This window comes from Aulonocara sp. 'chitande type north' Nkhata Bay, linkage group LG18 (assembly GCF_057382095.1).
Source record: "Aulonocara sp. 'chitande type north' Nkhata Bay isolate Kocher_YH1m ecotype deep benthic linkage group LG18, A_spYH_male_GT1.1, whole genome shotgun sequence".
NCBI lineage: Eukaryota > Metazoa > Chordata > Actinopteri > Cichliformes > Cichlidae > Aulonocara > Aulonocara sp. 'chitande type north' Nkhata Bay.
Window position 1 is genome coordinate 22,533,270 of NC_141361.1, and position 9,595 is coordinate 22,542,864.

At 39.4% G+C, this 9,595-nt stretch overlaps 1 protein-coding gene across 1 annotated transcript; it reads left to right on the top strand.

Moving 5' to 3' along the window:
• Window positions 1-360: 360 nt before the first annotated feature.
• On the top strand, window positions 361-8,956 carry fndc7a (fibronectin type III domain containing 7a). Its single transcript, XM_086272876.1, has 14 exons — window positions 361-546; window positions 1,029-1,047; window positions 1,154-1,411; window positions 2,707-2,967; window positions 3,620-3,877; window positions 3,979-4,230; window positions 4,918-5,172; window positions 5,593-5,850; window positions 6,337-6,594; window positions 6,906-7,160; window positions 7,289-7,552; window positions 7,651-7,680; window positions 8,023-8,059; window positions 8,272-8,956. The coding sequence occupies exons 1-13, from the start codon at window positions 490-492 to the stop codon at window positions 8,052-8,054; spliced, it is 2,457 nt and encodes an 818-aa protein (XP_086129002.1). The 5' UTR covers window positions 361-489; the 3' UTR covers window positions 8,055-8,059; window positions 8,272-8,956.
• The last annotated feature ends 639 nt before the right edge of the window (window positions 8,957-9,595 follow it).

The window sequence follows — 9,595 nt, forward strand, 5'->3', positions numbered from 1 at the left end:
TCAATGATAAGACATGTTGTCCTAAATTAAAAGTTTGAGGTCAGTTCCCACAAAAGAGCACGCCACGCCTCAGTGGAATATGATATAGTGTAACCTTCTTTTGTCCTCACAGGGAAAAGTAAGATCTTCAGTAATACAGGAAAGTATTGTGCTTATTTTTTTAATTCACGTCATAAAGACTAGAAAAGATGAACATTCATTTGTTATACAAGTGTTATCATCAACATTGTCATCTAACAAAGGTGAGCTTCCTTGTCTAGGTCTGATAGGTAAGAGACAGACAGACACCCCTGAGGGGAGGAGTTAAAGCCTGTGGGCTCTTTGGTATTTGCTGAAACAATAACACACCTGTCATTTAATGTTGGAGAGAGAGGAAGGTAGAAGAAAGAGAAGAAAGTAAAAAATTTAAGACCAAGTTGCTTCCCTAAAATCAGTTTGAGAAACAGCATCTCACCTCGAGGCAGTGGATAGCAGAAAAAAACTGAGGGCATGGGGACGTTGCAGTTAAAGATGCTGAAGCTTTTGTTTTTATTGACCTTCAGTGGGGTAAGATGTTCTTATTTTCTCATTCAGCGTTAATTTAAACCAAAGTAATTTACAGTGTTTTCCACATCAAAGGTAAAATGTTTTGATATTGTGCATGCTGCATAAATCCAGATAGAGAGCAGGGAGTAGAGGACGTTTGAGACATATGAACACAGGCCCTTTTGAGTATCACGGCTTTCAACAAGTGCGAGCGGCATGCCCAGCCGTACCTCAATAGACAAATTCATTCCGACCTGAAAGAAATACCTGCACTGACCAGTCCTGAAATCTGTGTTGAGTGAAGGTAATGTGCAGCCTGCTGCCTCTCATGCTCTGAGAATGTGATACAGGGCATAATTTGCCTCAGGATATAATGTGGAATAGCAGAAGCTTACTATCTTTGGAAGGATACCCTTGTCTTTAATTGACTGTATTTCCTGACTTTCATTAACAAGATCATTCATTGTTTCATTCATTAAACTGACTTTTTTTCTCACTTTCAGATATGCATGGCTCAAAATGGTAACAGAGCTTCTTTCATATTTGAGATACTTATTGGTTAAGATACTTTAAGATGTAAATTAATCACATTCCCCTTTAATCACACTTTCTGCTTTATCTTCTTCAGACATCAGGTTGTCAGTGTTTACAGTGACATCCAAGAGCATGACAGTGCAGTGGAGCGGCCACACTGGTGCCAGCTCCTACAAGATCACAGCAACCCCCAAGAACTCCCCGGAAAGACCCGTCTTTGCTCAGTTCGGTGGCAACACAGTCATGGGCTCAGTTAACTCCCTGTCACCAAACACGGTGTACACCATGCAGTTAGAAGCTATGGACAATAATCTCAGGGTGCTCAGCAGTGCAAAGACTGAGGAGACGACAGGTTGGTAACATCAGAAAAAACAGAAAGGGGCAAACCTTTATTGATAAATAAACACGAAGCAATAATTCTGAGTAACGTAAAACTTAAAATATAGAAAATCAAAGGTTTATTTATTCATATAGTGAGAAATTAAGAAAAATGTTCTTGTCATCAACTGATTACACACCAACAATAAAGTACATTTCATTTGACTACAATGAAATGTATCAGTCAATGTAACATTTTACAGTGTATCTGTGTAAAAGAAAATACATGGAAAATTTAAATGTAATTTTAATTTTTTTTGCATTATGAATTAACAAAAGTATCTATTTATTTTAGTGCATATATTAATGAGATAGTTTGGGCAAACATTTTACTTGTACTGTGTTGTTGTTAAATAGCTCTATTTAATAGTTATGAAATACCCAAAATACTTTGTCAAACATGGTTTAATTAAAAGTGAAAATGTTCTTGTTACATTTTTTCTGCTGTTTTTCTCTTTTTTTATATCATCACTCTTTGTTACATGGAACAGCCAGAAAAACATTTCAGACAACTCTTTCAGCCGTTTCAAATTATGCTGCACATTTTCCAAGATTTCCATAGACAACACAATCGTTTTTGTTATCCTCCTGAGACGCCTTTTAGTATAGAAATAAGTTTTATATTTATTGGACTCAACTAACCTTGAATATCAAAGAGATATTTGAAACCCACTCCAACCAAGCGCTCAGGCCTCAAGAGGCTTTTCTGAAAATGTGAGGAAATAATAAACTGTAGGCCTATGCAGTCATTTCAGAATTTTCAAATAAAATCTTAGTGTGCAAATTGTCAGTAACATGTGAATAAATATGTATAAATGTAAGAATGTAAATGTTTATTTGTTTTACATGTAGTAAACTATAATGTAAAAAGGAGACTTTATTGAGAACTGCACTTAAATTTGGTAGTGGTGGTCAACTGCTGCATCTATAACATTGTAGATGGCATTCTTACAGGAGTTGTTATGGAAAATTGTTTTTGCTTCTGAAAAAGAAAAACATGTCGTCATCAATAAATCTATAGTTTGGATTATTGTCTCAAAATTCTTATTTGGAACTTGAAATTTGAAGTTAGTTTCTCAAATTTGAGTTATTTTTTTAAGAAATATATGTTAGTAGGTAGAAATTCTGAGATAATAACCCAAAAGATGTTTTTTGGTTGTTTGTTTGTTTGTTTGTTTTGTATTTCAGTGATACATTGTACTTCTCTTATAAATAGAAAAGCTTTTATTTTGGAATCTATCTGACTGACATCTACCATCTGCTCCTTAGCCCCTGATGTACCCAGCATTGGGCAAGCCTACTCCAAAAACAGCGACAGCATCACTGTTGAGTTCACAGAGGTATCTGGGGCGACCAGCTACATCCTGAGGGCAGAGTCAAAGACAGGTGATTTCTTCAAGGAGAGCACTGTGAGCAGCTCTCCAGGTACCATGGTGGAGCTCCAGCCATACACAGACTACGTCCTCAGCGTCATGTCCGTCAACTTAGGCGGGAGAAGCCAGCCATCCTACCCCACAGAGGCCAGGACAGGTACGTCAATATCTGAAACGAGCTAAATTAGAAGAAATAATCGGGCCATTCCATGTAAAATAAAAGCATAAGTTAAATTTAATTTTCAGCAGTGAAATGTTGTACCTTGAGGTCATGTAACTCAGAAATTTTAATAATATGAAAGTAAAAATTTGGATGCCGTCTGTACAAAAGCATCAGCTGATTCTGAGAGGGCCAAGTCGGGTGTGACTGACAGTGCACTTATAACTATCTTCTAGTTCCACTTTACCGTAAAGATGGTAATCAGCCTATAAAGAGTGAAACACAGGTTTCTGTTCCTCCTTAGAACAATAACTTGTTATCTCACTCCACTGGCAATAGTGGCTTACCATTTCACCGCCCATTGTCATGGGTGCCCAAGTCGTTGCAACTAGCACGAGGGTGGAAACTGTATCCACTCGCTGCTCCATGGTGGTTTCATAAGTGAAAAGAGAAACCATGAGAACTAGGTTGTCTCGCATCCTGAAGGGTAACTGAATGTAACAGGATCACAGGAAAGTAGTTTCTATTTCATATCTTATAAAGAAATGGGAACAAGGAGAGGAGAAGTAAGGTCTCTTTGTTGGTTTGTTTGTTTTTATTCCCCATTAATCCCATTAACTCTTCATTCTCCCCCTGATCACATCTGCAGTTGTAATGGCTCCCAACTTGAACACATCCTCTCCTACCAATGGCACCATCCTTGTGAACTGGGACCCAGTGAAGGACGCCGTCCTCTACACACTGGTCATCATCAGAGAGGGATCCAACACCCGCCTCAAACTCAACACCACTGACACCACGGTGAAGTTTGATAACCTTGAACCAGGAACTACATACTGTATTAAGGGCACGGCATGGGACTCTGAGGGTCGCACTGGTGATGATGTCACTGTCTGTCAAATTACACGTAAGAAACCTTCTCAAAAATTAGGCTGATAAACATTTGAACCCGTACCAGAGGACCAGTCATGACTGCTGTTATTGATTTCATTGTGGTTTCATTTCCAGGTCCTCAGAGCCCAGATGTGACTCACGTTCAGGTGACTCCAGGACGGGCTCTTGGGATTGCTGTATTCTGGTCACAAGTGAGGGGTGCTAATCTCTACTTAGTCTGGACCTCTAATGGCCAAAACTGTTCCACAGAAAACAGTTACTGTTACATTAATCCTGCAGATTGTGGACAAAACCACTCAGTCTATGTCATAGCCTATAACGATGCTGGACCCAGCAGCCCCTCTGAACCGGCTAACTACATAACATGTGGGTATATCATTCGTAATGTATGGTTGTTTGTCTTATACTATTATTCATTTAAAGCACTCTCAAAACTTTTGAAATTAGCTCTCAGTAGCATTGAAGTAAAATACTAGAATTTCAATATTGAGAAATCCTGCTCTTGGTTGTAATTAGCTCAAGTGAAGCCCATTGTTCTCAAATGAACTACACTATCTGTGAATGCAAATTTATACCTTAAAAGAAGATCTATTAATGTCACGAAGAACTAAATTAGCTGTTTTTTTAGATTTGTTGTTGTTGTTGTTCTTTTAAGCACCCTGTGCTCTGCTGTAAAACTAAACATTTTATCATGGGAGTCCATGGGGATTGGCTCAGTTTTTGAACCAGCTTCAAGCTGACTAAAAGGAATTGCAACTGGAACTTTTTTGTGACAAAGGAAAACACAATCATTTCTGTTGCTCCAGATTTAGTGTTCAGGCTGTGATCAGCTGACCTGTGCTAAATCTTTGTGAATTTAGTGAAAAAAAGAATAATCTTGAATTCATTTAGCTGTTAGCCACAAGCCTTTTACAGATGTGACCAGATCATCAAGCTCTCCTAATGAAAACCAATAAGCATATTTGACAAATTATCACATGGAGTCTTTGACATGTGAAGTCCATTACTGTTATTACTCAAGGACCATTGAGGACCATTGTCTCTCTCTGACAGACCCATGTCCGCCAGAGAACATCTGGGTGGAGGAGCCCAGAGCAGGTAACTGCTCCGTGATGTGGGACGGAGTGCCACTGGTGGAGTACTACATGGCGTTCATAAAGCGGGATGATGGAATGGAGACGTTCTGTAACACCAGTTTAACCACCTGCCCATTTTCCTGCATGTGTGGCTACACCTACCTCACTACCGTATTCCCTTACAACCAGGCCGGCTCTAGCCCTTATGGACATGTCCGCAACTACACTACCAGTATGACTTTCACACAAAAGCACCCACATATACAGCAGCACCACTATTAACACAGTCTACTCCAACCCAGCACTATCCATCCAATCACATCCTATAGGATCAGGCCAGTGCTTTTGTTTATGCTTGTTTCTTATGGGATTTTTTCCTCATTTCAAAAGTCCTTTGTCGGAACTAAAGGTAAACATCTCTGAAGTAACTACTATGCTGCTATTGTTTAAGAAAAAAGTCATTTTCATGATTAAGCCTGAGTTGTCATGACAGGAAAAGCCCACTTTTAGACAGACAAAATGTATAACCCAACTTTAAAGCTACAGCAGTTTTATGACCAAACTAAGAGAAACTCACAGTTGGCTGTGTGTGGTTATTTGCCTGTTTTTTAAATTATTTTTAATTAGTTTCTTCTCTCCGCCTCCTCCTCAGTCCCTTGTTGCCCACTGGATGTTATGATAAAGCTGGTTTCTACGGAGACCCTGGAAGTCATGTGGACACCAGTCAAAGGAGCTGAACTGTATGAGACGACAGCAGCACAGACTAAAGACGTCATCCACTGCAACGACACAGCACCGGTGTGTGCGCTCTCAGATTTGAGTTGCAACACAGCTTATTCTGTGACTGTGACACCTTGCAGCGATTTACGAGGATGCAACCGCACCTGCAAGCCGCAAACGCATGAGACAGGTAATTTAAACACTGAAGAGTGACTGTTTTTATGAAACACACACAAATTGTGTGCAAATTCATCTGAAGCTCAGACTGTGCATCGCTCAGTGAAGCTAAAAAAATCCAAAGCATGTTAAAAGTTACACGTTATCACAGCACAATTTGAAAAAGACTGAACAAGTATGGTTTGTGTAGAAGGGTCACCAGGAGAAAGCCTCTCCTCTTCTCTTCTCTTCTCTTCTCTTCTCTTCTCTTCTCTTCTCTTCTCTTCTCTTCTCTTGATATGGGGCAAGTTTTCTTCCTATGCTTCTGGTTTTTATTTAGCTAAGCTACTAGAAAATACCAGTTGCTTCACATTTTGTCTACAAATGTGAACAGAATTACAAGTATGAATCAGTACATTTTCCAAACTTTCTATTTCTTCTTTTGCAGTAATGTTTCACTCTGTATTTGTATCTCTGTAATTTTGAAGTGACCAACTCTTTTATGTGTGTCTTGCTGCAGCTCCCTGCACTCCAGAGATCCTGAATATGACTCAGACCAACAGTTCCACATACAGAATCCTCTTCACCACACCCAACACCCCCAACACGAATTATACCATCACTGCCACTGGACGCTATGACAGACAAAGCTGCCAGTCGACGAACAGCTCCTGTGTGCTCACGCAACTGCCCTGCGGCTCTGTCTACGAGGTTACAGCAGTGGCCACAACAGCTGTGGGGAAAAGTCTACCAGGATTCAGTAAAACTTTGGAAACAGGTATGACAGTCTGATTGGTTACGCTGTTAAACCCCACAACAAAATGTACAATTGGTCCACCAAACAGCAACTTTAATTTGAGCCATATGCTAAAGTTGCATCGAGCTAAAGCTGATCTCTGCTTTTAAGGTTATCAACAGTTAGACATCTGCCAAAAGCTTTTGTCATTCATTAAATGAAATGAATTAGTTCTCAAGTTTATACGCAAAACACCAATGTGGATGCTTCTCATGAGGAAGCATGACATGTACTGAATCTAGGAATCTAAATATCCTCCCATACTTAAGTCTGTTCTGTATTCTTCCCTTAAGGCCCTTGCTGCCCCATGTCTGTGAACGTGACCCAGGTCACCCAGGCTATGACCAATGTGACCTGGTCACCTAGCACTGGAGCTCGCTCATTCATTACCTCCCTGACATCACCACGAGGGTATGCCAAATGCCACACTCTAGACACCCACTGCCTGATGGGGTGCATCACCTGTGGAACCAACTACAGCGTCAACCTGGAAGCAATCAGCAGCACAGGACAGAAGTCAGAGTGCAAATATCGTGGATTCTCTTCCAGTGAGGATCGATAAATACAAACACATTTGTAATATTTTTACATCTAATGGAGGGAAAAGTAGAAATCTTCACACTGTCAAAAAAGATTTTTTTTACAAAAGCACAACTCTACACTCACTCTTTTACAGGTGCCTGCTGTCCAACGGGGGTCAAGCTCTATCGCAGGACCAACAACACCCTGAGGGTATACTGGCGTTCGCTCGGCCCTCAGATCTATAATCACACAGTGGAGCTGTATGGCACCGGAGCAAACTACACCTGTATGGCAGCTGCAGGCAGCATGTACTGTGACATCCAGGAAGAAACATGTGGGGATGTCTACACAGTGGTGGCGGCACCTGTGGAAAAGTACGGGAGCAAAGTCACCTTCTGCCAGCCCAGGACGTACTCAGGTGGGAACAAAATTCAAGGAGCGCATTTACTCTGATTTTTAAATTTGTATAACGAGTCGATTCTAACAGCTGCTTTTACACTTTTCATTTATCCTTAGTTCCCTGCCCTGGAAGTAACACTGGCATGGGTACGTATCATCTTATACCTAAAACAATGATAGTTACACACTGATTATATCTTTTAGTTTGTTTCTACCACTCAAAAAGAATTTCATTGGCTAAAGCCGGAAGTCTCGTAGTTTAGCATAAAGACAGAAAAAAGAGAGAAACATCTACTGACTCCATCCTTAGGTAGAATCCAACTATGTCATTTAAAAGTTTGTTTCTATATTAATATATTTTGTTCATGAGGTGTTACTTCTGAATATCATTGTTTAAAAACACAACCATAAAAAACTATTTACATTTTGCTAGCTGTTTCCTCTTAAGCTTTGAGCTATTGTTAAAATGCCGTCTCTTTCTTTCCTCAGTAATTTCTCGTGTGAGACGAAGTGTGAATTAACTGTGGTGAGTTTGTTGTTTCTCATTCAACGTTGTTCACATCACATCTTGGAAACCTGGAGATGATGACACGCCCATGTTATTGTGTCTGTTACGAGTGGCTGTAAAATAGCCTCAGACTCTGTACGCTATCGCTGTAGTGTGATTTCTAGAGTATAATGTTCCACAAAGGATTCTTGTTTTTACTAAGATGAACTTCTCCTGCCTTTTTCTCCCAGTGTGAACACCCCGACCACCAACACAGCAACAAGGACAGAGGCCGATGTTTACACCAGTGATAACTGTGAAGACTCTGTATACCACGATGACACTGAGTCTGATAATAATTAATATCCAATAAAATGAATATCTGTTAACTAATAAGCTTAAAAATAAATATTAAATCCAAAGATAAACGAACTTGAAAAACAGGGAAAAAAAATTATGTGAGCATTTACTGAGCGCTATTAAGATATATTATTTTAAAATTTTGCTGCATTTAAAAAAAAAAAGAATAAGTGTTTTACTATTGGCTCCTCGACTCCTCATGTTTCATGCGTCCTGTTTCAGTTAGAAGTTACACTGTGAAAAAAAACAAGAAATGACGACTATAAAATATGGAAAAGAAACAAAGCTTGAAACATTATGCTGAGGCCCGACTTAAAAGTGTCATAGCAGTAATCATTCAAATTTTAAAACAGTATATTAGGACTTCTCCAAGTAGAGGACCTCCATATGGCTTCAGTTTGATGTCTCCCGGTTGTGAAGCTTGAACGTGGGGCAACAGGGATCTGTCTCATGGAGTCTGTGGATGACTCATCTGATCATATTGCCAGAGAAATATTGAATGTCACACCTGCTTTCATTGGATTTGTTTTCTCCCAGATGACAGATGATAAAAAAAATAAAGCAAATTGTTCTGCATCACAACGCTGTGTAAAGTCAGTCTGTCAGTATTTAAATTATTTGTTTGATTTGTCTGATTGTTGGAGTTACCTCACAATATAAGGCACCTCGAGGCAACTGCTGTTGTGATTTGTTACGGATAAAACTGAAATTAAATTGAAATTACACCCAAGATTTTCCTGAAAATGATCACGGTAAGATCCTGAAATTGATCTTCCACTAAGATATTACTTAAAAGTTGTATATCTGTCTGTCTGTGGTCTCATTGTGACTGCATTTTAGCTGACTAAAGATCCTGCTGGGACGATATGAAATAACACAAAGGAAGAATATAAGTTTTCACTGTAACACAAACACTGACAAATTTGGATTAGAACATCTTTTGTTACATCTAATATCCCCTCTTATCCTCCTGATTTTCCACCTTTCTCTACGTCAGCATCTTTTAAATTGAAGCAATGAATGCCAAAACACAGTTAAAGCTTTGTGTTGGAAAGAAAAGAAGTAGAGAAACACAACTAGAGCAACGGAGAACTGACCAACTGGCAATAATCATATAAACAGATGTCCAGTGGTAGTCAACTGGCACATCTGGTGTTCTACAAACTGATTTCATTCTGAAATAACTAATCTCAAAGATGTTAATATTTGTAGTAA

What these genes read in the sequence shown, in the direction of transcription:
- fndc7a (XM_086272876.1), top strand. Translation starts at nt 490, where the DNA reads ATGGGGACGTTGCAGTTAAAGATGCTGAAGCTTTTGTTTTTATTGACC. An exon ending in TGTCCGCAACTACACTACCA is followed by an intron (nt 5,173 to 5,592) that starts GTATGACTTTCA and finishes CCTCCTCCTCAG; the next exon opens with TCCCTTGTTGCCCACTGGAT. An exon ending in CCAGCCCAGGACGTACTCAG is followed by an intron (nt 7,553 to 7,650) that starts GTGGGAACAAAA and finishes ATTTATCCTTAG; the next exon opens with TTCCCTGCCCTGGAAGTAAC.